The 27,542-nt window shown below is 42.8% G+C and overlaps 1 protein-coding gene across 8 annotated transcripts in view; it reads right to left on the bottom strand.

Annotated features, from left to right (window-relative positions):
* mbd6 (methyl-CpG binding domain protein 6) overlaps nt 1-27,542 on the bottom strand; it is a 61,166-nt gene that overhangs the window by 9,860 nt on the left and 23,764 nt on the right. For all 8 annotated transcript variants that reach the window (XM_061888975.1, XM_061888983.1, XM_061888979.1 and 5 more), the window contains exons 7-12: nt 24,390-25,231; nt 19,643-19,751; nt 19,406-19,551; nt 11,707-12,408; nt 5,670-5,722; nt 5,497-5,566 (exon numbers count right to left, since the gene is read on the bottom strand). In XM_061888975.1, coding sequence (XP_061744959.1) covers nt 5,497-5,566; nt 5,670-5,722; nt 11,707-12,408; nt 19,406-19,551; nt 19,643-19,751; nt 24,390-25,231 — 1,922 coding nt within the window. The remainder of the gene's footprint in view (nt 1-5,496; nt 5,567-5,669; nt 5,723-11,706; nt 12,409-19,405; nt 19,552-19,642; nt 19,752-24,389; nt 25,232-27,542) is intronic.

Genomic DNA, 27,542 nt, shown 5'->3' with positions numbered 1-27,542 from the left:
CAGAGACCAAGTCTTCTTGTAAAGTCGGAGACTAAGTCTTCTTGTAAAGCCAGAGACCAAGTCTTCTTGAAAAGCCAGAGACCAAGTCTTCTTGTAAAGCCAGAGACCAAGTCTTCTTGTAAAGTCAGAGACTACGTCTTCTTGTAAAGTCAGAGACCAAGTCTTCTTGGAAAGCCAGAAACCAAGTCTTCTTGGAAAGCCAGAGACCAAGTGTTCTTGGAAAGCCAGAGACCAAGTCCAATTGTATAGCCAGAGACCAAGTCTTCTTGTAAAGTCAGAGACCAAGTCTTCTTGTAAAGCCAGAGACCAAGTCTTCTTGTAAAGTCAGAGACCAAGTCTTCTTGTAAAGCCAGAGACCAAGTCTTCTTGTAAAGTCAGAGACCAAGTCTTCTTGGAAAGCCAGAGACCAAGTCTTCTTGGAAAGCCAGAGACCAAGTCCAATTGTATAGCCAGAGACCACGTCTTCTTGTAAAGTCAGAGACTAAGTCTTCTTGGAAAGCCAGAGACCAAGTCCAATTGTATAGCCAGAGACCAAGTATTCTTGTAAAGTCAGAGACTAAGTCTTCTTGGAAAGCCAGAGACCAAGTCTTCTTGTAAAGTCAGAGACCAAGTCTTCTTGGAAAGCCAGAGACCAAGTCTTCTTGGAAAGCTAGAGACCAAGTCCAATTGTAAAGCCAGAGACTAAGTCTTCTTGTAAAGTCAGAGACTAAGTCTTCTTGTAAAGCCAGAGACCAAGTCTTCTTGTAAAGCCAGAGACCAAGTCTTCTTGTAAAGTCAGAGACCAAGTCTTATTGGAAAGCCAGAGACCAAGTCCAATTGTATAGCCAGAGACCAAGTCTTCTTGTAAAGTCAGAGACCAAGTCTTCTTGTAAAGCCAGGGATTAAGTCTTCTTGTAAAGCCAGAGACCAAGTCTTCTTGTAAAGTCAGAGACTAAGTCTTCTTGTAAAGCCAGAGACCAAGTCTTCTTGTAAAGCCAGAGACCAAGTCTTCTTGTAAAGCCAGAGACCAAGTCTTCTTGTAAAGTCAGAGACTAAGTCTTCTTGTAAAGCCAGAGACCAAGTCTTCTTGTAAAGTCGGAGACTAAGTCTTCTTGTAAAGTCAGAGACTAAGTCTTCTTGGAAAGCCAGAGACCAAGTCTTCTTGTAAAGTCAGAGACTAAGTCTTCTTGTAAAGTCAGAGACTAAGTCTTCTTGTAAAGTCAGAGACTAAGCCTTTTTGTAAAGTCAGAGACTAAGTCTTTTTGTAAAGTCAGAGACTAAGTCTTCTTGTAAAGCCAGGGACTAAGTCTTCTTGTAAAGTCGGAGACTAAGTCTTCTTGTAAAGTCAGAGACTAAGTCTTCTTGTAAAGTCAGAGACTAAGTCTTCTTGTAAAGCCAGAGAATAAGCCTTCTTGTCAATTCAGAGACCAAGTCCTCTTGTAAAGCCAGAGACTAAGTCTTCTTCCTAGTGGTTAGAGTGTCCGCCCTGAGATCGGTAGGTCTTGAGTTCAAACCCCGGCTGAGTCATACCAAAGACTATAAAAATGGGTCCCATTTCCTCCCTGCTTGGTACTCAGCATTAAGGGTTGAAAATGGGGGTTAAATCACCAAAAATGATTCCCTGGCGCGGCACCTCTGCTGCTCACTGCTCCCCTCACCTCCCAGGGGGTGATCAAGGGTGATGGGTCAAATGCAGAGGACAAATTACACCACACTTGGTGTGTGTGTGACAATCATTGCTACTTTATCTTTAACTTTCTTCTAAAGCCAGAGACTAAGTCTTCTTGAAAAGCCAGAGACCAAGTCTTCTTGTAAAGTCAGAAACCAAGTCTTCTTGAAAAGCCAGAGACCAAGTCTTCTTGTAAAGTCAGAAACCAAGTCTTCTTGAAAAGCCAGAGACCAAGTCTTCTTGAAAAGCCAGACACCAAGTCTTCTTGTAAAGCCAAAGACTAAGTCTTCTTGTAAAGTCAGAAACCAAGTCTTCTTGAAAAGCCAGACACCAAGTATTCTTGTACAGCCAAAGACTAAGTCTTCTTGTAAAGTCAGAGACTAAGTCTTCTTGGAAAGCCAGAGACTAAGTCTTCTTGTAAAGTCAGAGACTAAGTCTTCTTGTAAAGTCAGAGTCCGAGGATCCTTGAAAAGCCAGAGACCAAGTCTTCTTGTAAAGCCAGAGACCAAGTCTTCTTGTAAAGTCAGAGACTAAGTCTTCTTGTAAAGCCAGAGACCAAGTCTTCTTGTAAAGTCAGAGACCAAGTCTTCTTGGAAAGCCAGAGACCAAGTCTTCTTGTAAAGTCAGAGACCAAGTCTTCTTGGAAAGCCAGAGACCAAGTCTTCTTGGAAAGCCAGAGACCAAGTCTTCTTGTAAAGTCAGAGTCCGAGGATCCTTGTAAAGCCGAAGACTAAGTCTTCTTGTAAAGTCAGAGACTAAGTCTTCTTGTAAAGCCAGAGACTAAGTCTTCTTGTAAAGCCAGAGACCAAGTCTTCTTGTAAAGTCAGAGACTAAGTCTTCTTGTAAAGCCAGAGACCAAGTCTTCTTGAAAAGCCAGAGACCAAGTCTTCTTGTAAAGCCAGAGACCAAGTCTTCTTGTAAAGTCAGAGACTACGTCTTCTTGTAAAGTCAGAGACCAAGTCTTCTTGGAAAGCCAGAAACCAAGTCTTCTTGGAAAGCCAGAGACCAAGTGTTCTTGGAAAGCCAGAGACCAAGTCCAATTGTATAGCCAGAGACCAAGTCTTCTTGTAAAGTCAGAGACCAAGTCTTCTTGTAAAGCCAGAGACCAAGTCTTCTTGTAAAGTCAGAGACCAAGTCTTCTTGTAAAGCCAGAGACCAAGTCTTCTTGTAAAGTCAGAGACCAAGTCTTCTTGGAAAGCCAGAGACCAAGTCTTCTTGGAAAGCCAGAGACCAAGTCCAATTGTATAGCCAGAGACCACGTCTTCTTGTAAAGTCAGAGACTAAGTCTTCTTGGAAAGCCAGAGACCAAGTCCAATTGTATAGCCAGAGACCAAGTATTCTTGTAAAGTCAGAGACTAAGTCTTCTTGGAAAGCCAGAGACCAAGTCTTCTTGTAAAGTCAGAGACCAAGTCTTCTTGGAAAGCCAGAGACCAAGTCTTCTTGGAAAGCTAGAGACCAAGTCCAATTGTAAAGCCAGAGACTAAGTCTTCTTGTAAAGTCAGAGACTAAGTCTTCTTGTAAAGCCAGAGACCAAGTCTTCTTGTAAAGCCAGAGACCAAGTCTTCTTGTAAAGTCAGAGACCAAGTCTTATTGGAAAGCCAGAGACCAAGTCCAATTGTATAGCCAGAGACCAAGTCTTCTTGTAAAGTCAGAGACCAAGTCTTCTTGTAAAGCCAGGGATTAAGACTTCTTGTAAAGCCAGAGACCAAGTCTTCTTGTAAAGTCAGAGACTAAGTCTTCTTGTAAAGCCAGAGACCAAGTCTTCTTGTAAAGCCAGAGACCAAGTCTTCTTGTAAAGCCAGAGACCAAGTCTTCTTGTAAAGTCAGAGACTAAGTCTTCTTGTAAAGCCAGAGACCAAGTCTTCTTGTAAAGCCAGAGACCAAGTCTTCTTGTAAAGCCAGAGACCAAGTCTTCTTGTAAAGTCAGAGACCAAGTCTTCTTGGAAAGCCAGAGACCAAGTCTTCTTGGAAAGCCAGAGACCAAGTCCAATTGTAAAGCCAGAGACTAAGTCTTCTTGTAAAGTCAGAGACCAAGTCTTCTTGTAAAGCCAGGGACTAAGTCTTCTTGGAAAGCCAGAGACCAAGTCTTCTTGTAAAGCCAGAGACCAAGTCTTCTTGTAAAGTCAGAGACTAAGCCTTCTTGTAAAGCCAGAGACCAAGTCTTCTTGTAAAGTCAGAGACCAAGTATTCTTGTAAAGCCAGAGACCAAGTCTTCTTGTAAAGTCAGAGACCAAGTCTTCTTGGAAAGCCAGAGACCAAGTCTTCTTGTAAAGCCAGAGACCAAGTCTTCTTGTAAAGTCAGAGACTAAGTCTTCTTGTAAAGTCAGAGACTAAGTCTTCTTGTAAAGCCAGAGACCAAGTCTTATTGGAAAGCCAGAGACCAAGTCTTCTTGGAAAGCCAGAGACCAAGTCCAATTGTATAGCCAGAGACCAAGTCTTCTTGTAAAGTCAGAGACCAAGTCTTCTTGTAAAGCCAGGGATTAAGTCTTCTTGTAAAGCCAGAGACCAAGTCTTCTTGTAAAGTCAGAGACTAAGTCTTCTTGTAAACCCAGAGACCAAGTCTTCTTGTAAAGCCAGAGACCAAGTCTTCTTGTAAAGCCAGAGACCAAGTCTTCTTGTAAAGTCAGAGACTAAGTCTTCTTGTAAAGCCAGAGACCAAGTCTTCTTGTAAAGCCAGAGACCAAGTCTTCTTGTAAAGCCAGAGACCAAGTCTTCTTGTAAAGTCAGAGACAAAGTCTTCTTGGAAAGCCAGAGACCAAGTCTTCTTGGAAAGCCAGAGACCAAGTCTTCTTGGAAAGCCAGAGACCAAGTCCAATTGTAAAGCCAGAGACTAAGTCTTCTTGTAAAGTCAGAGACCAAGTCTTCTTGTAAAGCCAGGGACTAAGTCTTCTTGGAAAGCCAGAGACCAAGTCTTCTTGGAAAGCCAGAGACCAAGTCCAATTGTATAGCCAGAGACCAAGTCTTCTTGTAAAGTCAGAGACTAAGTCTTCTTGTAAAGCCAGAGACCAAGTCTTCTTGTAAAGTCAGAGACTAAGTCTTCTTGTAAAGTCAGAGACCAAGTCTTCTTGTAAAGCCAGGGATTAAGTCTTTTTGTAAAGCCAGAGACCAAGTCTTCTTGTAAAGTCAGAGACTAAGCCTTCTTGTAAAGCCAGAGACCAAGTCTTCTTGTAAAGTCAGAGACCAAGTCTTCTTGTAAAGTCAGAGACCAAGTCTTCTTGTAAAGTCAGAGACCAAGTCTTCTTGGAAAGCCAGAGACCAAGTCTTCTTGTAAAGTCAGAGACCAAGTCTTCTTGGAAAGCCAGAGACCAAGTCTTCTTGTAAAGCCAGAGACTAAGTCTTCTTGTAAAGTCAGAGACCAAGTCTTCTTGTAAAGCCAGAGACTAAGTCTTCTTGTAAAGTCAGAGACCAAGTCTTCTTGTAAAGTCAGAGACCAAGTCTTCTTGGAAAGCCAGAGACCAAGTCTTCTTGTAAAGCCAGAGACCAAGTCCAATTGTAAAGCCAGAGACTAAGTCTTCTTGTAAAGTCAGAGACCAAGTCTTCTTGGAAAGCCAGAGACCAAGTCTTCTTGTAAAGTCAGAGACCAAGTCTTCTTGTAAAGTCAGAGACTAAGTCTTCTTGTAAAGCCAGGGACTAAGTCTTCTTGTAAAGCCAGGGACTAAGTGAAGAAAGAGAAATGAAATATGTCCAAGAGTCTGGACATCACATCACATGTTTGTCAAAGCCATGTCAGGCAAACTGCATTTGATGACTTTTCATTGAAAGCCTGTCTGACAAGTCTACTTGGGTGCACTTAAGAGTAGTCGGTGTACAGCTTGGATGGCAACATACAACAAAAACAAGGAGCATACCGTGGCCTTGGTTTCCTCTAGTGATGTGGGAGCATCCATGTCTCTGAAGTCCTCCAACACATTCTGCAGCCTGCTGACAAACATGTCAGTGTGTGTGTGTGTGTGTGTCTCTGCGTGTGTGTGCGTGTCTGTGTGTGTGTGTGTGTGTGAATATTGCACATACACATCCTTACGTTTGTTTCCTTTTCCTGCCTCGCCGCGCTCCAGACACAGCTCCTGATTGTTCCTGACAAGAAATCAACATCAATGTCTTCCATGCATTGTACACTGTGACATCGTACACTGTGACATCGTACACTGTAACATCGTACACTGTGACATCGTACACTGTGACATCGTACACTGTGACATTGTACACTGTGACATTGTACACTGTGACATTGTACACTGTGACATCGTACACTGTGACATTGTACACTGTAACATCGTACACTGTGACATTGTACACTGTGACATTGTACACTGTGATATTGTACACTGTGACATTGTACACTGTGACATCGTACACTGTGACATCGTACACTGTGACATTGTACACTGTGATATTGTACACTGTGACATTGTACACTGTGACATTGTACACTGTGACATTGTACACTGTGACATTGTACACTGTAACATTGTACACTGTGACATTGTACACTGTGACATTGTACACTGTGGCATCGTACACTGTGACATCGTACACTGTGACATCGTACACTGTGACATCGTACACTGTGACATTGTACACTGTGACATTGTACACTGTGATATTGTACACTGTGACATTGTACACTGTGACATTGTACACTGTGATATTGTACACTGTGATATTGTACACTGTGACATTGTACACTGTGACATTGTACACTGTGACATTGTACACTGTGACATTGTACACTGTGACATTGTACACTGTGACATTGTACACTGTGACATTGTACACTGTGACATTGTACACTGTGACATTGTACACTGTGACATTGTACACTGTAACATTGTACACTGTGACATTGTACACTGTGACATTGTACACTGTGACATTGTACACTGTGACATTGTACACTGTGATATTGTACACTGTGACATTGTACACTGTGACATTGTACACTGTGACATTGTACACTGTGACATTGTACACTGTGACATTGTACACTGTGACATTGTACACTGTGACATTGTACACTGTGACATCGTACACTGTGACATCGTACACTGTGACATCGTACACTGTGACATCGTACACTGTGACATTGTACACTGTGACATTGTACACTGTGACATTGTACACTGTGATATTGTACACTGTGACATTGTACACTGTGACATTGTACACTGTGACATTGTACACTGTGACATTGTACACTGTGACATTGTACACTGTAACATTGTACACTGTGACACTGTACACTGTAACATCGTACACTGTGACATTGTACACTGTAACATCGTACACTGTGACATCGTACACTGTAACATTGTACACTGTGACATTGTACACTGTGATATTGTACACTGTGACATTGTACACTGTGACATTGTACACTGTGACATTGTACACTGTAACAATGTACACTGTAACATCGTACACTGTGACATCGTACACTGTGACATTGTACACTGTAACAATGTACACTGTAACATCGTACACTGTGACATTGTACACTGTAACATTGTACACTGTGACATTGTACACTGTGACATTGTACACTGTAACATCGTACACTGTAACATCGTACACTGTGACATCGTACACTGTAACAATGTACGCTGTGACATCGTACACTGTGACATAGTACACTGTGACATCGTACACTGTGACATCGTACACTGTGACATCGTACACTGTGACATCGTACACTGTGACATTGTACACTGTGACATCGTACACTGTGACATCGTACACTGTGACATCGTACACTGTGACATCGTACACTGTGACATTGTACACTGTAACAATGTACACTGTAACATCGTACACTGTAACATCGTACACTGTAACAATGTACACTGTAACATCGTACAGTGTGACATTGTACACTGTAACATCGTACACTGTAACAATTTACACTGTAACATTGTACACTGTAACATCGTACACTGTAACATTGTACACTGTAACATTATACACTGTAATTTTGTACTATAACATCAAACAATGTAACATTGTACACTGTAACATCGTACACTGTAACATTGTACACTGTAACATCGTACACTGTAACATTGTACACTGTAACATTATACACTGTAATATTGTACTATAACATCAAACAATGTAACAATGTACACTGTGACATCGTACACTGCAGCATAACATTATACACTGTAACATTGTACACTGTAACATAAAAGTATACACTGTAACATTATACAACATTGTAACATTACACAATAACCTGACACACGGGAGAGATTGGACTATTGTGTGCAAGTCAGCAGTGACACTAATAAGTCATAGTCAAGGTCAAGTCTGGACTATGCACTCAGAAGTCTGCCACTAATAAAACTACATACAGGTGTTCTGGACTATGCACTCAGAAGTCTGCCACTTATAAAACTACATGCAGGTGTTCTGGACTATGCACTCAGAAGTCTGCCACTTATAAAACTACATGCAGGTGTTCTGGACTATGCACTCAGAAGTCTGCCACTTATAAAACTACATGCAGGTGTTCTGGACTATGCACTCAGAAGTCTGCCACTTATAAAACTACATACAGGTGTTCTGGACTATGCACTCAGAAGTCTGCCACTTATAAAACTACATGCAGGTGTTCTGGACTATGCACTCAGAAGTCTGCCACTTATAAAACTACATGCAGGTGTTCTGGACTATGCACTCAGAAGTCTGCCACTTATAAAACTACATGCAGGTGTTCTGGACTATGCACTCAGAAGTCTGCCACTTATAAAACTACATGCAGGTGTTCTGGACTATGCACTCAGAAGTCTGCCACTTATAAAACTACATACAGGTGTTCTGGACTATGCACTCAGAAGTCTGCCACTTATAAAACTACATGCAGGTGTTCTGGACTATGCACTCAGAAGTCTGCCACTTATAAAACTACATGCAGGTGTTCTGGACTATGCACTCAGAAGTCTGCCACTTATAAAACTACATGCAGGTGTTCTGGACTATGCACTCAGAAGTCTGCCACTTATAAAACTACATACAGGTGTTCTGTTCCTTGGCTGAGTGTCATAACGTCAGCACATGGAGAGAAGCAAGCCAAGACACTGCACAGGTGTTATTGTTTGTCTTGCACTGCCTTCCTTTTGAAACTGTTCCCTCTTCTAGTCCTCCATAACTTTCCTACTCCATTCATCACTGTCAGCAAACATTTGTACATTTTACAATAGAAGTAAAACAGTTCATCCTCACTGAGGTGTCCCATGTGTGATGTGTGTGGGAGTGTCTTCATGCATACTTCTACCTGCCGACATCAAGCTAGCAGCATTAGCATGAGCTAATATGCTAACAGCTTTAGTAGTGTTTGTGTTAGTATCTTTAACTTGCAACACAATTGTTTTTCTTTTGTTTCACTTTCACTCAGTAAATTCAGCAAAATGTCACCATGGACTTATTGAGTGTGTTTAGCTGATTGGAGAGTTAGTCAGGAGTGGACCACTCCTCTTATTGAGTGTGTTTAGCTGATTGGAGAGTTAGTCAGGAGTGGACCACTCCTCTTATTGAGTGTGTTTAGCTGATTGGAGAGTTAGTCAGGAGTGGACCACTCCTCTTATTGAGTGTGTTTAGCTGATTGGAGAGTTAGTCAGGAGTGGACCACTCCTCTTATTGAGTGTGTTTAGCTGATTGGAGAGTTAGTCAGGAGTGGACCACTCCTCTTATTGAGTGTGTTTAGCTGATTGGAGAGTTAGTCAGGAGTGGACCACTCCTCTTATTGAGTGTGTTTAGCTGATTGGAGAGTTAGTCAGGAGTGGACCACTCCTCTTATTGAGTGTGTTTAGCTGATTGGAGAGTTAGTCAGGAGTGGACCACTCCTCTTATTGAGTGTGTTTAGCTGATTGGAGAGCTAGTCAGGAGTGGACCACTCTTCTTATTGAGTGTTTTTAGCTGATTGGAGAGTTAGTCAGGAGTGGACCACTCCTCTTATTGAGTGTGTTTAGCTGATTGGAGAGTTAGTCAGGAGTGGACCACTCCTCTTACTGAGTCAGTTTAGCTGATTGGAGAGTTAGTCAGGAGTGGACCACTCCTCTTATTGAGTGTGTTTAGCTGATTGGAGAGTAAGCTTGCGCAGCTAGTGGGTCCATGACAGTGACTTCTGTTTTGTTTGATCAGCCGTTTCACTGCCCTGTCACAGACACCGCTTGTACAAACTCCATTTCCATATGAGTTGGGAAATTGTGTTGGATGTAAATATAAACGGAAAATAATGATTAACTTAGAATTTCATGGCTGCAACACATGCCAAAGTAGTTGGGAAAGGGCATGTTCACCACTGTGTTACATCACCTTTTCTTTTAACAACACTCAATAAATGTTTGGGAACTGAGGAAACTAATTGTTGAAGCTTTGAAAGTGGGATTCTTTCCCATTCTTGTTTTATGTAGAGCTTCAGTCCTTCAACAGTCCGGGGTCTCCGCTGTCCTATTTCACGCTTCATAATGCGCCACACATTTTCCATGGGAGACAGGTCTGGACTGCAGGCGGGCCAGGAAAATACCCACGCTCTTTTTTTTACGAAGCCACGCTGTTGTAACACGTGCTGAATGTGGCCTGGCATTGTCTTGCTGAAATAAGCAGGGGCGTCCATGAAAAAGACGGCGCTTAGATGGCAGCATATGTTGTTCCAAAAGCTGTATGTACCTTTCAGCATTAATGGTGTCTTCACAGATGTGTAAGTTACCCATGCCTTGGCCACTAATGCACCCCCATACCATCACACATGTGTAAGTTACCCATGCCTTGGCCACTAATACACCCCCATACCATCACACATGTGTAAGTTACCCATGTCTTGGCCACTAATACACCCCCATACCATCACACATGCTGGCTTTTACACTTTGCGTCGATAACAGTCTGGATTGTTCGCTTCCCTTTTGGTCCGGATGACACGATGTCGAATATTTCCAAAAACAATTTGAAATGTGGACTCGTCAGACCACAGAACACTTTTCCACTTTGCATCAGTCCATCTTAGATGATCTCGGGCCCAGGTGGTTCTGGATGTTGTTGATGAATGGCTTTCGCTTTGCATAGTAGAGCTTTAACTTGCACTTACAGATCTAGCGACCAACTTTATTTAGTGACAGTGGTTTTCTGAAGTGTTCCTGAGCCCATGTGGTGATATCCTTTAGAGATTGATGTCAGTTTTTGATACAGTGCCGTCTGAGGGATGGAAGGTCACGGTCATTCAATGTTGGTTTCCGGCCATGCCGCTTACGTGGAGTGATTTCTCCAGATTCTCTGAACCTTTTGATATTATGGAGCGTAGATGTTGAAATCCCTCAATTTCCTGCAATGTCACTTTGAGAAAGGTTGTTCTTAAACTGTTTGACTATTTGCTCACACAGTTGTGGACAAAGGGGTGTACCTCGCCCCATCCTTTCTTGTGAAAGACTGAAAAGCTGTTTTTATTGCCAATCATGGCAGCCACCTGTTCCCAATTAGCCTGCACACCTGTGGGATGTTCCAAATAAGTGTTTGATGAGCATTCCTCAACTTTATCAGTATTTGCCACTTTTCTGAACTTCTTTGTCACGTGTCGCTGGCCACAAATTTTAAAGTTAATGATTATTTGCACAAAAAAAAGGTTTATGAGTTTGAACATCAAATATGTTGTCTTTGTAGCATATTCAACTGAATATGGCTTGAAAAGGATTTGCAAATCATTATATTCTGTTTATATTTACATCTAACACCATTTCCCAACTCATATGGAAACAGAGTTTGTACACAATTAAGGTATGTCAATAGACATTTACAAAAAAACATATATATCTGCGGCTTATATATGGAAAAAATATTTTTCTGTTAACATTTAGTGGGTGCGGCTTATTTATAGTGTAGAAAATTTGGTCAACTGTAAGTCAAATATGTCAAGCTTTTGTCAGGATTATGATGATCATGGTTTGGACTCAAATGTTTTTATAATCTTGAGTGGCATGTTGTCAATGTAATTGTAAACAAAGCACATTGTCCTGTTGACTATTACTGTTGACTACCAATGAAAGAACCGTATGGTTGCAGACACTCACCCTTCCCTGCAAAGTCCCAGGACTGTCCTCAGCAGGTCTCCCACTGCAAGCATCCCTGGGACCGTGATAACTCTCCAAGTCCACGCCCTTGCCAGCGTAGGGCCAGACGGCGGCAACCCCCCCGGGGCAGTCCGTCTTCGCCTCCTCCAAGTACATGGACGGCGGGGGCGGCTCCGAGTGGGTGTGTCCCTCCACCGCCACCGCCTTCCTTTGCAGCGGTGACGTGGCCCCGTTCTCGGAGGGTTTGGGCGTGCCCTGAGCGGGAGAGCGGGCCACCACCTCCAGACTGAGTCGGGACAAGTCGGGGTTGCGCAGGGAGCAGGCCCTTCGTGGGCTGAGGGAGACGGGGGCGCTGGCCTGGTGCTGAGTCTGGGCGGAGAGGCCGTGGTGCTCCACGGGGAAGCAGACGGGCGGTAAGGCACAGAAAGGTGACGTGGGGTCGGACGGCCCCGTGTGGACCCCCTCTTCCTGCTCTTTAGCGTTGATTTGAAGGAAGGAGTTGTAAATGGTGTCCATAAAAGACGTGTAGGGGTCAATGACCGCCCTGCCCTGGGACCCCCGCTGGGAGGGTTGGCTGGGTTCTGGGGCCGGCGTGGGAGCACCACGGGCCACCTCCTGGGGAGCCATGGGAGTGGCTGGAATGTCTGGCTGAGGGGCGGGGCTGTGGGACTTCTCTCCTTCAGAAGAAGGCGGCAGGTCGAGCTGAGGGCAGAAAGGCAAACAAGATGGACATCATCATTCTCATCATACCATTCCTACATCTGCTCTTCTTTTATTGTGTGAATGTTCCAAACATTCAGTGTGTCTAATGATACCATTCCTACATGTGCTCTTCTTTTATTGTGTGAATGTTCCAAACATTCAGTGTGTCTAATGATACCATTCCTACATGTGCTCTTCTTTTATTGTGTGAATGTTCCAAACATTCAGTGTCTAATCATACCATTCCTACACGTGCTCTTCTTTTATTGTGTGAATGTTCCAAACATTGTGTGTCTAATGATACCATTCCTACATGTGCTCTTCTTTTATTGTGTGAATGTTCCAAACATTCAGTGTGTCTAATCATACCATTCCTACACGTGCTCTTCTTTTATTGTGTGAATGTTCCAAACCTTCAGTGTGTCTAATGATACCATTCCTACATGTGCTCTTCTTTTATTGTGTGAATGTTTCAAACATTCAGTGTGTCTAATGATACCATTCCTACATGTGCTCTTCTTTTATTGTGTGAATGTTTCAAACATTCAGTGTGTCTAATGATACCATTCCTACATGTGCTCTTCTTTTATTGTGTGAATGTTCCAAACATTCAGTGTGTCTAAGGATACCATTCCTACATGTGCTCTTCTTTTATTGTGTGAATGTTCCAAACATTCAGTGTGTCTAAGGATACCATTCCTACATGTGCTCTTCTTTTATTGTGTGAATGTTCCAAACATTCAGTGTGTCTAATGATACCATTCCTACATGTGCTCTTCTTTTATTGTGTGAATGTTTCAAACATTCAGTGTGTCTAATGATACCATTCCTACATGTGCTCTTCTTTTATTGTGTGAATGTTCCAAACATTCAGTGTGTCTAATGATACCATTCCTACATGTGCTCTTCTTTTATTGTGTGAATGTTCCAAACATTCAGTGTCTAATGATACCATTCCTACATGTGCTCTTCTTTTATTGTGTGAATGTTCCAAACATTCAGTGTGTCTAATGATACCATTCCTACATGTGCTCTTCTTTTATTGTGTGAATGTTCCAAACATTCAGTGTGTCTAATGATACCATTCCTACATGTGCTCTTCTTTTATTGTGTGAATGTTCCAAACATTCAGTGTGTCTAATGATACCATTCCTACATGTGCTCTTCTTTTATTGTGTGAATGTTCCAAACATTCAGTGTGTCTAATGATACCATTCCTACATGTGCTCTTCTTTTATTGTGTGAATGTTCCAAACATTCAGTGTGTCTAATGATACCATTCCTACATGTGCTCTTCTTTTATTGTGTGAATGTTCCAAACATTCAGTGTGTCTAATGATACCATTCCTACACGTGCTCTTCTTTTATTGTGTGAATGTTTCAAACATTCAGTGTGTCTAATCATACCATTCCTACACGTGCTCTTCTTTTATTGTGTGAATGTTCCAAACCTTCAGTGTGTCTAATGATACCATTCCTACATGTGCTCCAACACACTCACCACTTCTTTTTTTGTGTGAATGTTTCAAACCTTCAGTGTATTTAATGATACCATTCCTACATGTTCTTTTCATTCTATCATTGGACTTAATTTGCAAATTGCAAGCTTATCTTTGACAGGTCAAAGTGAAGTACACCCCGACATCACTAGCACAGAAACCACGGCCCTATGTTCTGAACATGCTCATGTGTGGGGATGAACAATTACCTGAGAATCAGCAGTAGACATATCCAATATTTTTGTGTGTGTGAATAAATGTTATTTGTTTGATAATAATCGTCAATTCCACTACTTTTTTCGTAGGATTTGAACCATGGGGCTTGTAAAACAATGCAGCTCCTTCATTGAGTTTTTCTTTGCTGCAATGCAAATACTTTGGAAAAACAAAACAAAGCAAATACACTGAATAGGTGTGTTATTGGGCCATCTTTTGGACAAGTTGTCTCACTGCAGGTGCTGCTTTGCGCTTCTGTTAACTTAAAACTGAGCCTTCAACAGTAAGTAAAAATCCTGTTCCGTCCTGTAGACATCCACAGCGTTTCTACTTGTGTGCATTCTTCATTCATCACTAAAAAGCAACGTTTGCAAGTTTTACAATATAACTGAAACAATTCTTACTTACTAAAGCGTCCCATGTGTGATGTCTGTAAGAGTGTTTTCATGCATATTTGTACGTCCTATCGTAATCTTACGACACTTCTGTTTTGTTTGATCAGCCGTTTTACTGCCGTGTTACGGACACTGTTTGGAAACAAAAGGTAAACACTTTTTTTTTTGACACCTTCATAACAATATGTAATATGTACAATGTACATACTACAAGTATATATAATGTAGTAACATACACCTTCATAACAATATGTAATATGTACAATGTACATACTGCAAGTATATATATAATGTAGTAACAAATACCTTCATAACAATATGTAATATGTACAATGTACATACTGCAAGTATATATATAATGTAGTAACAAATACCTTCATAACAATATGTAATAAGTATATATATACATACATATATATATATATATATATATATATATAATGTAGCAAAATACACCTTCATAACAATATTTAACAAGTAAATATATAATGTAGTAACTGACACCTTCATAACAATATGAAATATGGACAATATACACACTGCAAGTATATATATGTATATATACTACCGTTCAAAAGTTTGGGGTCACCCAAACAATTTTGTGCTTTCCATGAAAAGTCAGTTATTCACCACCATACGATGTGAAATGAATAGAAAATAGAGTCAAGACATTGACAAGGTTAGAAATAATGATTTGTATCTGAAATAAGATTATTTTTTTTACATACAATTTTGCTTTCGTCAAAGAATCCTCCATTTGCAACAATTACAGCATTGCAGACCTTTGGCATTCTAGCTGTTAATTTGTTGAGGTAATCTGGAGAAATTGCACCCCACGCTTCTAGAAGCAGCTCCCACAAGTTGGATTGGTTGGATGGGCACTTCTTGCGTACCATACGGTCAAGCTGCTCCCACAACAGCTCAATGGGGTTCAGATCTGGTGACTGCTCTGGCCACTCCATTACCGATAGAATACCAGCTGTCTGCTTCTTCTCTAAATAGTTCTTGCCCATTTTGGAGGTGTGTTTTGGGTCATTGTTCTGTTGTAGGATGAAATTGGATCCAATCAAGCGGTGTCCACTGGGTATGGCATGGCATTGCAAAATGGAGTGATAGCCTTCCTTATTCAGAATCCCTTTTACCCTCTACAAATCTCCCACCTTACCAGCACCAAAGCAACCCCAGACCATCACATTACCTCCACCATGCTTAACAGATGGCGTCAGGCATTCTTCGAGCATCTTTTCAGTTGTTCTGCGTCTCGCAAACGTTCTTCTTTGTTATCCAAACACCTCAAACTTGGATTCATCCGTCCACAATACTTTTTTCCAGCCTTCCTCTGTCCAATGTCTGTGTTCTTTTGCCCATCTTAATAATTTTCTTTTATTGGCCAGTCTCAGATATGGCTTTTTCTTTGCCACTCTGCCCTGAAGCCCAGAATCCCGCAGCCGCCTCTTCACAGTAGATGTCGACACTGGTGTTTTGCGGGTACTATTTAATGAAGAAGCCAGTTGGGGACCTGTGAGGCGTCTGTTTCCCAAACTAGAGACTATAGTGTACTTATCTTCTTGCTCATTTGTGCAACGCGGCCTCCCACTTCTTTTTCTACTCTGGTTAGAGCCTGTTTGTGCTGTCTTCTGAAGGGAGTAGCACACACCGTTGTAGGAAATCTTCAATTTCTTAGCAATTTCTTGCATGGAATAGCCTTCATTTCTAAGAACAAGATTAGACTGTCGAGTTTCAGATGAAAGTTCTATTTTTCTGGCCATTTTGAGCGTTTAATTGATCCCACAAATGTGATGCTCCAGAAACTCGATCTGCTCAAAGGAAGGTCAGTTTTGTAGCTTCTTGAACGAGCTAAACTGCTTTCAGATGTGTGAACATGATTGCACAAGGGTTTTCTAATCATTAATTAGCCTTCTGAGCCAATGAGCAAACACATTGTACCATTAGAACACTGGAGTGATAGTTGCTGGAAATGGGCCTCTATACACCTATGTAGATATTGCACCAAAAACCAGACATTTGCTGCTAGAATATTCATTTACCACATTAGCAATGTATCGAGTGTATTTCTTTAAAGTTAAGACTAGTTTAAAGTTATCTTCATTGAAAAGTACAGTGCTTTTCCTTAAAAAATAAGGACATTTCAATGTGACCCCAAACTTTTGAACGGTAGTATATATAATATATATAAAATGTAAACAATACCCTTCATAACAGTGTGTACAATATACACACACACTGCAAGTATATACTGTACTTACTAGATAGATAGATAGATAGATAGTACTTTATTGATTCCTTCAGGAGAGTTCCTTCAGGAAAATGAAAATTCCAGCAGCAGTGTACAGAGTTGAGATCAATTTAAAGAAAAAAGTAAAAAGTAAATAATGGGGGTTTAAAAGGAAACAAAATAGAGAAATATTACAAAAAGAATAAAAACAATGGGAATAACAATATAACAGTAAAATAAGAATATAACAAGACAAAGTAGGCAGTAGTGACCATGTTATGAAAAAACGTATTGCACAGTTAATGTTTTGCATCCCCTGTCATCCTAGTACCCCCCGTCCCCCTCCCCAGAGAGGAGTTGTACAGTCTAATGGCGTGTGGGACAAAGGAGTTCTTGAGTCTATTAGTCCTGCACTTGGGATGAAGCAGTCTAGCACTGAACAGGCTCCTCTGGCTACTGATAACACTATGCAGAGGGTGACTGGCATCATCCAGGATGCTCACTAGTTTGTCCACAGTCCTCTTCTCTGCCACCGTCACCAGTGAGTCCAGTTTCATTCCCATTGTAGAACCGACCCTACTACTATGTGATCAAGTGTCCTTAACATGATCAATAGTAGCCTCTCTTCTGGAATAGTTCCAGTAGAGTTTAAACATGCAGTGGTACGACCTCTACTTCAAAAAGCAAGCCTCGACCCCTCTCTCCTCTCTAACCTTAGACCTATCTCTAGTCTGCTTTTAAAGCCCTCCACAGCACAGAATCAGCGCTTCTAAAAGTTTTTAACGATATCCTCCTGTCAACTGATTCTGGTAAATATGTTGTCCTGGTGCTTTTAGATCTGTCTGCTGCGTTGGACACCGTCGACCACGCCACCTTAATCACTGGTCTTGAGAACTGTGTGGGTATTAAGGGCGCCGCCCTCAACTGGTTCCGGTCGTACCTGGCTGACAGGAGTTTTTGTGTAAAAATAGACAGTTTTATGTCTTCCACAGCTCCTCTACCACACGGGGTCCCTCAGGGCTCTATCCTTGCCCCAATCTTATTTGCGCTTTACCTTCTCCACCATGATTCTATTTTTAGGAAGTATGGTATTGCATTTCATTTTTATGCCGATGATTGCCAGATCTATTTTCCCATGGCACAAAATAACACGTTTCAACGTCTCATTGACTGCCTGCACGACATCAAAGCCTGGCTTTCAGCTAACTTCCTGAGCCTAATTGAAAACAAAACAGAAGTTATGTTGTTCGGTCCAAGTCGTTTTCCCTCCCCCAACGTTGACATCGGCACTCTGACCCCGTATCTCAGCGACTGTGTCACAAACCTGGGGGTAAAGTTCCACTCAGATTTTAAATTCGAAAAACAAATCAGCAGCGTCGTTCAAAAAAGCTTTTATCAATTATGCCAAATAGCGAAAGTGAAACCGCTTCTATCAGGACATGATCTCGAGAAATTAATCCACGCCTTTATGTGGAATGGTTTAGACTACTGCAATGGCCTGTATGTCGGCATTAGCCAGGCCTGCAGCTGGTGCAGAACTCTGCTGCTGGTCTGCTAGCACAGACCCGCAGACGTCAGCACATCACCCCTATATTAGTGTCCCTTCACTGGCTCCCTTTGCGTTATCCAATCCATTTTAAACTCCTCCTATTTGTTTTTAAATGTCTAAACAACCTGGCGCCAACATATCTCTCTGACCTCCTTCAGCCTTACTGCCCTACCCGATCCCTAAGATCATGTGATCAGCTGCTACTGAGGGTCCCTGACACAAGGCTGAAGCTTAGAGGTGACAGAGCTTTGGCTGCTGCTGCTCCCAAGCTCTGGAACCACCTACCTCTGAGTGTTAGACAAGCCTCCTCTCTTCCTCTTTTTAAATCTCTCTTAAAAACATACTTTTATTCCATGGCTTTTAACACTGAGTGATATCCATCCTGCAATGGCGCCCCATTATACACCTGCTGTCAACCTGTTTTTATCTTTTATTTTTTTCATTTATTTTTTATCATGTTCTGTTTGTGTTGTGTTTGCTCGGTTCTCGTTTTTAACCTGCCCATTGTACAGCACTTTGGCTACCCCTGTGGTAAACTTTAGATGTGCTATATAAATAAAGTTGATTTTATTTGATTTGATATATAATGTGGTAACATACACCTTCATAACAATAAGTAATAAGTATATATATACAATGTAGTAACAGACACCTTCATAACAATATTTGGTCACAGACAACAAAGACGATTATAATTGGAGAAATGAGGATTCACAACCTTATCTTTTTGAAGTTGAATATACTGAGGATGAACTACTGCTTTGAAAGAAGAGTGAGACGTTGGAGCAGACGAAAGCCGAGACAGTGATGTTGGGGTGACTTTGATGCCGTACATGTAGAATTTGGAGCCAAGCAACTTCTGACATAAATGGAGTGCTTACTCAAATAAACCGAAAAAAAAAGAGCTGGACCAAACAGACAAGTGTCCAGGGAGTGAGTCACTTTAATATTGATCATTATACACATCATGTGTGTAAGTACAACTACAGTACATACACTGTCTGGCTAGCTGTGTACAAACAGTACATGAAATAATATTTTACAGATACTAGTAAACAAGCATGAATGTCCATTTGTAAAAAGATATGTCAATTGTTCTCACCTGTATGTTGTTGAGCAGGTTGATGGTTCCATCGGGGCCTTGCAGGAGAGGCATGCCTAGGGATGAGGGCTGCACCGGGGGCAGCAGGATGGAGCCGGCTCCGATGCTCACCATGTTATGGAGCCCCGCCATGGCGGAGAGGTCTCCTGGAGAGAGAGAGAGAGAGAGAGAGAGAGAGAGAGAGAGAGAGAGTGTCATGGTGGTGCTGATAGACATGGCTACCTTGGAGGAGCTCACCTAAAATAGCAGGGTTGAGCAGACTGGGAAGGAGTTGCTGGAGGATGGCGTTGTCCTTGCCCTGAAGCGAGAGGGGGATGAGGGTGTCCACGCCAGCATCAGACAGTTCCTGTGGTGGGTCAAATGATACTATCAAATGCGGCCTTCTTATCACATATTTCACTCATTTGCTTTTTAGCCTATGAGACAATATTGAATAGAACTTTCTACACACTCATCATCAACACTGAAACATCTTCCCCCATGACTGTCCCCATCCATCTAGGATACAGTATATGTACAGTCATATATGCAGCCCTGCAGGTGCGGCAGATAATGCTCACTTATGCCTGGAAATAGTTGAAATGACAAATGCTTTGCTATTTACATGTTTATTTCTTGTCTTTGCATTGGAACAACACACAAACAAAGCCAAATGTGATGATATCATTGGACACAGAAGTGGACAAAATGAAGTTAATATTTGGAAGACAGAAGTGAAATCAAAGAGTTTCTTCCATTTGCTACTGGAATGTTGGAGCACAAACTGCTCTTTTGAAATGGGATTTACATCATTGATGGCCACTTCACTACTTTGTCTTCTGACACGACATGATAGTCCTCAGATGTCATGATGCACACACAACATGCTGTTCTTCATGTGTGGGGATGTCTTTGGTCACAGGACCTTCTATATATAGATATATATATATTAAGGGGACGGCGTGGCGCAGTGGGAGAGTGGCCGTGCGCAACCCGAGGGTCACTGGTTCAAATCCCACTTGGAACCAACCTCGTCACGTCCGTTGTGTCCTGAGCAAGACACTTCACCCTTGCTCCTGATGGGTGCTGGTTGGCGCCTTGCATGGCAGCTCCCTCCATCAGTGTGTGAATGTGTGTGTGAATGGGTAAATGTGGAATTAGTGTCAAAGCGCTTTGAGTACCTTGAAGGTAGAAAAGCGCTATACAAGTACAACCCATTTATTTATTTATTTATAATATATATGTACTGTATATATATATTATATATATACAGTACATATATATTATATATATACAGTATATATATATGTACTGTATGTATATATATATGTATATATATATATATATATATATATATATATATATATATGTAGGTGTGGGAAAAAATCACAAGACTACTTCATCTCTACAGATCTGTTTCATGAGGGGTTCCCTCAATCATCAGGAGATTTTAATGGAAGCATTCACATACAATGGTTTATATAGAGCACAGAGTGGGTGGGTACAGGCAGGCGTAGGGTGTGGTGATTGGCTCATGTGTTACCTAGGAGGTGTTTCCGCCTGTGGCGGCATGTTGAAATGATTTCACTGCGCTTGTTGAGGGATGATAGCTCTGGGTGATATATAATAAACAGTTTCTCTTTCAAGCATAAGTTGCATCTTTTATTACCACTGTTGTAAGGTGTGCTGGATGCAAGAATTTGCCATGTTATTGAATATTCAACATTATTGTCTTTGAGGTTCCAAATGTGTTTGCTGAGTTCGGTAGAATTCTGCAAAGTCTGGTTTCTAAAGGAGGCGTTGTGATTATTCCATCTTGTTTTGAACGCTCCTTCGGTTAATCCTACGTACGTGTCGGATGTGTTAATGTCCTTGCGTATTACCTTTGCTTGGTAAACGACTGATGTCTGTAAGCACCTTCCGTTGAGAGGGCAATCAGGTTTCTTGCGACAGTTACATTCATTATTGGTTTCAGAGTCGTTTAGTCTGGGGGTAGGCAGTCCTTTTGCAATTGCTTTGTTGTGGTTTGAAATGATTTGTTGCATGTTATTCATACAGCTGTAGCTCAATTTAATGTTGTTCTTGTTGAATATTTTTCTTAGGGTGTTGCCTTTGGGGAAGTGTTTGTCGATCAGAGTGAGGAACTTGCGGCCGATGTTGGTTGAGACGTCTTTGCTGAATGGCGGATTGTACCAGATGATGTTGTTTCGTTTTCTGCTCTTTTTTGGTTGGTTTCCTGGGGTGGGTTCATAGGTGAGGGTGAAGTTGTATCCGCTTTCATCAAGTGCTTTCTGGTACGGGGGGGTTGCTTGGTCGAATTCAGTTTTGCTGGATGACAGCATCGATAGTCTTTTATTGATTCCGGTAGGTATTCTTTTCGTGGTGGTGGGTGGGTGGTTGCTGTCGTGGTGCACGTATTGGAGTGTTGTGTTGGGTTTCGTGAATGGTTGGTAGCTGTTATTTCTCAGGTTGAAAGTGACGTCGAGGAAGTTGACGGTTTGCTTGTTGGCTTCAATCGTGATCCGTAGGCCGTTTTCTTTGAAGATTTGGCATATGCGCTTCTTGGTGTTCTCGCTGCTCCTTGGCGAGGCGCGGCACACTGCCAGTCCATCATCACGGTAAATACCAAGGTTCAGGTTGAGGCTAGCAAGCTGGGAGAGGAGGAAACTCCCAACGAGTTCGCACGTTTCTGCTCCGTCAAAACTCCCCATAGTAACGTCAAATGTTGAATTGTTCTTTTTTTGCCATGGTGTACTGTTGTGGATGAGTATGGAGTTCTTTGCGTGGATGATGATGTTTCTTTCGTTGCCTGTGATTGAGTCGTAGTCCGAGGCGAAGTTTAGTGCTTGGGTCAGTAGGTCTTGCGTGATGGAAGGGTAAAATTCTTCGATGTCGAAGGAGATAAAGTTGTGTTGTTGTTTGTCTTGGATGTTGTTGAACCATTTGATTACTGCTGCTGTATTTCTCCATTGGTTGAGTGGTGTTTTGTCCTTGATTTTTGCGTTGATTCTGTCCAGGATTATTTTGCTGATTTTTCCTATTTCGGATTTAGTTGGGTTTATTAGTCGGCATGTTGGGTTATTTGCGAAGTTGGGTTTGTGGTCCTTCAGTGTGATGAAGGCTTCTTTGTTGGCTGTGGCGTCCACCCTGTCCTCAATGTCCAGTTCGGTTGCGATCCGCTTGTTTTCCAGGTGGATGTTCTGTAAAGTGTTGGGTTGCGCTTTTTTGTATGATTTGGTGATGCTTTTGTCCAGTAAAGAGTTATGTTCTGGTATGTCCATTCTGTAGAAGTTTGTGGTTTTATCGGCGGCTATGATGAGGTTGCTTACTTTCTTGATGCGCTCCGTGTCATTTTTCAGCTTGGTGAGGAATGGGTTGCGGGCTGGCTTAAATTTGACTGATTGTATCATTTTGAGCATGTCGTTCTCAAAGTCCTTTAATTCCTTGACTGTGGGTGGGTTCTTGGTAGATTTGAATCCGTAAGTTTCCTTTTGCGTTCCTTTTGTTTCAGGGTGGAGGAAAAAGTGTGCTTTCCACCGCATCCTTCTTAGGAAGTGTTCCGTCTTTTCTATGAGTCTTTGCTTGTAGTCCTTCTGCGCGGGTATGGGAATGTTCTTCGTGGAGTAGTCGATGCTGAACTTTTCCATTTCGGATCGTCGTACAGTGCTCAACAAATGTCAATTTGGAGCGGAATATGTCTTGATTGGATTATCCGGAGAATAGTGCTCGATACCGTGGTAGAGCGCAATATGTAGGTGTGGGAAAAAATCACAAGACTACTTCATCTCTACAGATCTGTTTCATGAGGGGTTCCCTCAATCATCAGAATTGCAGAATTCTACCGAACTCAGCAAACACATTTGGAACCTCAAAGACAATAATGTTGAATATTCAATAACATGGCAAATTCTTGCATCCAGCACACCTTACAACAGTGGTAATAAAAGATGCAACTTATGCTTGAAAGAGAAACTGTTTATTATATATCACCCAGAGCTATCATCCCTCAACAAGCGCAGTGAAATCATTTCAACATGCCGCCACAGACGGAAACACCTCCTAGGTAACACATGAGCCAATCACCACACCCTACGCCTGCCTGTACCCACCCACTCTGTGCTCTATATAAACCATTGTATGTGAATGCTTCCATTAAAATCTCCTGATGATTGAGGGAACCCCTCATGAAACAGATCTGTAGAGATGAAGTAGTCTTGTGATTTTTTCCCACACCTACATATTGCGCTCTACCACGGTATCGAGCACTATTCTCCGGATAATCCAATCAAGACATATATATATATATATATATATATAATGTCATGGCTATCTTGAGTTTCCAATCATTTCTACAACTCTTTTTTTTTTTGGATGTAGTGATTGGAGCATATACTTGTTGCTCACAAAAAACATTCATGAAGTTTGCTTTTTTTATGAATTTACTATGAAAATGTGAGCAAATGTGGTGGGTCAAAAGTATATGCTTCAATAGGCCGCTATTGAAGCATCCTGGGCATCCATAACACCTCAGCAATGCCACAGGCCGATTGCCTCCATGCCACGCCGCATTGATGCAGTAATCCGTGCAAAAGGATTCCTAACCAAGTACTGAGTGCATTAATTGACATTTTCAAATGTTTGAATTTGTTTTGCTGTTATAAATCTTTTTTTTTTACTTGGTCTGAGGAAATAATCAAATTTTTGGAGATATGATTTTTGAGTTTTCTTAAGCTGTATGCCATTATCAGCAATATTTAAATAATAAAAGGCTTGCAATATTTCAGTTGATGTGTAATGAATCCAGAATGTATGGCATTTTCATGTTTTTAGTTGCATTACAGAAAATAAAGGACTTTATCACAATATTCAAATTTTCTGAGACAGTCCTGTATATATATAAAGATTGAGATGTAGAAGCAATGGCAGACATGTTTTGATGAATTTAGACCAGAGGAACATCAAGTAGTAGGTGTGTACCACAGGTGCATGTGTAGAAAGATCCTACCTGAGGTTGGGTATGTTGGCTTTGCTGTGCAGGACCTAAATGGGTGTTGGGGAGGTCCGCTGCATTCAGAGCAGCAGCAAGGAGGGCGGGGCTAAGAGGCAGGAAGGTGGCTGGGTGAGCAGCAGGAAGGAGCAGAGACTGAAGAGCTTGAATGGAGCCCTCTGCTCCAGGAAGGCCCTGGGCCACCTCCAACAGCCCTGCGCCGTGCAGAGCTGATGGGTCCAGAAGAGCGGTGGTCTTGTCCAGCGTCAGGCCCTCTAATGTGTGCTGCAGAGGAACCTCCAAGCTGACCTGACCCAGTCCAGAGAGGGGTAACAAAGGTCCTTGCTGTTGCCCCAGCAGCAAGGAGGCCATGAGCAGAGCCTGAAGGCTGGGTTTCTCTGTCAGCCCCAAATCAGGTTCCTGTCCTGTGGTGGAGACCGGAGGCGGGATAGGGTTGAGAAGGCCCAACAGGCTGAGAGGTAAGTCCCCCTGCACGCCGCTCAACAAGGGCAGCAAGGGGAAGAGAGGGTTGGCGTTCATCTGCTGCTTCTGCTGCTGCATCTCTGCTTGTAGCAGCAAGGGCTGCTGCTCTGCAGCTGGAGGAGGTATCTGTGCGTTGTGCCCGCCCAGCCACAGTCCTCCTAGGTGCAACGATGACAGAACTGCGGGGTCCAGGATGGACGGCAGGCCCCCCGTGGAAGACAGCAGCTGGAGAAGTTGATCTTGGTTCATGAAGGGGAAGGCCTCGGCCAGAGGTGAGGAGGTCTGATTGTCCTCCCCGAGCTGGGAGGAGACCACGGCCTCTGGACTGCTCGCGGACAGAGGCTTTGCTGGGGGGAGGACCTTAGACTCCTCTGCACCTACAAAACAATAGGCACACAGAAGGTCTCGCATCAAACTAAGTATAGACCAGAGGAACTTCGGTTCTGCCACCACAACTTCAAAATAAAGACAACTGCAGTTTGTTATTCCTCTTGACAAAACAATTTGAGTTAGTAGAACATTCTGAGGGGAAAACTGCTGCAATTTCAGAAACCCAAGAAAGGCCACAAATAACTTAAGACTACAAAGTCATTCAACTTTTCTCAGCAAATCTAAAGTAATGCTGTTAATAGTACTTGAAACAAGTGTAACTGTATGTATATAGTCAACAATGTAAGTGATGCTTTCATTTATGTCGAAGGGGAGGAGCCACGCTTTACTGTGTACCTCTTGCTTGACCCCGCTATAAAGCAACTTCTATTGCGACATCTAGTGGACACGATTGGAACAGCAGATTCTTTCATTAAAAAATTCAGCTCATTTTTGAACTTAGCAAAAAGATCTGGTGGACACAAATACGCCAAACTGTTTGAAAAGACGCCCAGCAAGAGGGCTCCCATTCCTTGGGAACACCTGCTGGAACCCTCTGCCCCACCAAAATACGCCAAATTGTTTGAAAATAGCCCCCCAAATGGTCTCCCATTCCCCGGGAACACCTGCTGGAACCCGCTGCCCCACCAAAACACGCCAAACTGTTTGAAAATAGGCCCCCAAATGGCCTCCCATTCCCCGGGAACACCTGCTGGAACCCTCTGCCCCACCAAAATACACCAAACTGTCTGAATATAGGCCCCCAAAAGGCATCCTATTCCCCGGGAACACCTGCTGGAACCCTCTGCCCCACCAAAATACACCAAACTGTCTGAATATAGGCCCCCAAAAGGCCTCCCATTCCCCGGTAACACCTGCTGGAACCCTCTGCCCCACCAAAATACACCAAACTGTCTGATTATAGGCCCCCAAAAGGCCTCCCATTCCCCGGGAACACCTGCTGGAACCCGCTGCCCCACCAAAATACGCCAAACTGTTTGAAAATAGCCCCCCAAATGGTCTCCCATTCCCCGGGAACACCTGCTGGAACCCGCTGCCCCACCAAAACACGCCAAACTGTTTGAAAATAGGCCCCCAAATGGCCTCCCATTCCCCGGGAACACCTGCTGGAACCCTCTGCCCCACCAAAATACACCAAACTGTCTGAATATAGGCCCCCAAAAGGCATCCTATTCCCCGGGAACACCTGCTGGAACCCTCTGCCCCACCAAAATACACCAAACTGTCTGAATATAGGCCCCCAAAAGGCCTCCCATTCCCCGGTAACACCTGCTGGAACCCTCTGCCCCACCAAAATACACCAAACTGTCTGAATATAGGCCCCCAAAAGGCCTCCCATTCCCCGGTAACACCTGCTGGAACCCTCTGCCCCACCAAAATACACCAAACTGTCTGAATATAGGCCCCCAAAAGGCCTCCCATTCCCCGGTAACACCTGCTGGAACCCTCTGCCCCACCAAAATACACCAAACTGTCTGAATATAGGCCCCCAAAAGGCCTCCCATTCCCCGGTAACACCTGCTGGAACCCTCTGCCCCACCAAAATACACCAAACTGTCTGAATATAGGCCCCCAAAAGGCATCCTATTCCCCGGGAACACCTGCTGGAACCCTCTGCCCCACCAAAATACACCAAACTGTCTGAATATAGGCCCCCAAAAGGCCTCCCATTCCCCGGTAACACCTGCTGGAACCCTCTGCCCCACCAAAATACACCAAACTGTCTGAATATAGGCCCCCAAAAGGCCTCCCATTCCCCGGTAACACCTGCTGGAACCCTCTGCCCCACCAAAATATGCCAAACAAATAGGGACCCCTGGTATACACGGAGGGTCGGCAACCAGCGGCTCTTTGGCGCCGCCCTAGTGGCTCCCTGGAGCCTTTTCAAAAATGTTTGAAAATGGAAGAAGATGTTTTGTTTTAAAATGGTGTGAGTAGGAGGACAACAATGACTTCTTAATTGTTAGAAAGCCCCCTGTTTAATAGATTTGTGTTCATGCTTCACCGATGACAGTGTTTGGCTAGCACCCTTTTGTCCTACTCATTTTAACCGTTTTTGGAACTCACCGTAGGTGTTTGGACTGTGACACAACAGTGTGTTTACATGTACAACTTTCTCAGACGCTGCCACAGAAAGACCATTTCATTGTCTCATTTTGTCCACCAAACATTTTATGCTGTGCATGAATGCACAAAGGGGAACATTGTTGATGTTATTGACTTGTGTGGAGTGCTGATCAGGAATATTTGGTCACTGCATGACTGCAAGTTAATCCATGCTAACATGCTATCTAGGCT

Source organism: Nerophis ophidion, linkage group LG27 (assembly GCF_033978795.1).
Source record: "Nerophis ophidion isolate RoL-2023_Sa linkage group LG27, RoL_Noph_v1.0, whole genome shotgun sequence".
Classification (NCBI taxonomy): Eukaryota; Metazoa; Chordata; class Actinopteri; order Syngnathiformes; family Syngnathidae; genus Nerophis; species Nerophis ophidion.
The sequence above is the reverse complement of the archived record's forward strand: the minus strand, read 5'-3'. Positions and strand labels throughout refer to the sequence as shown.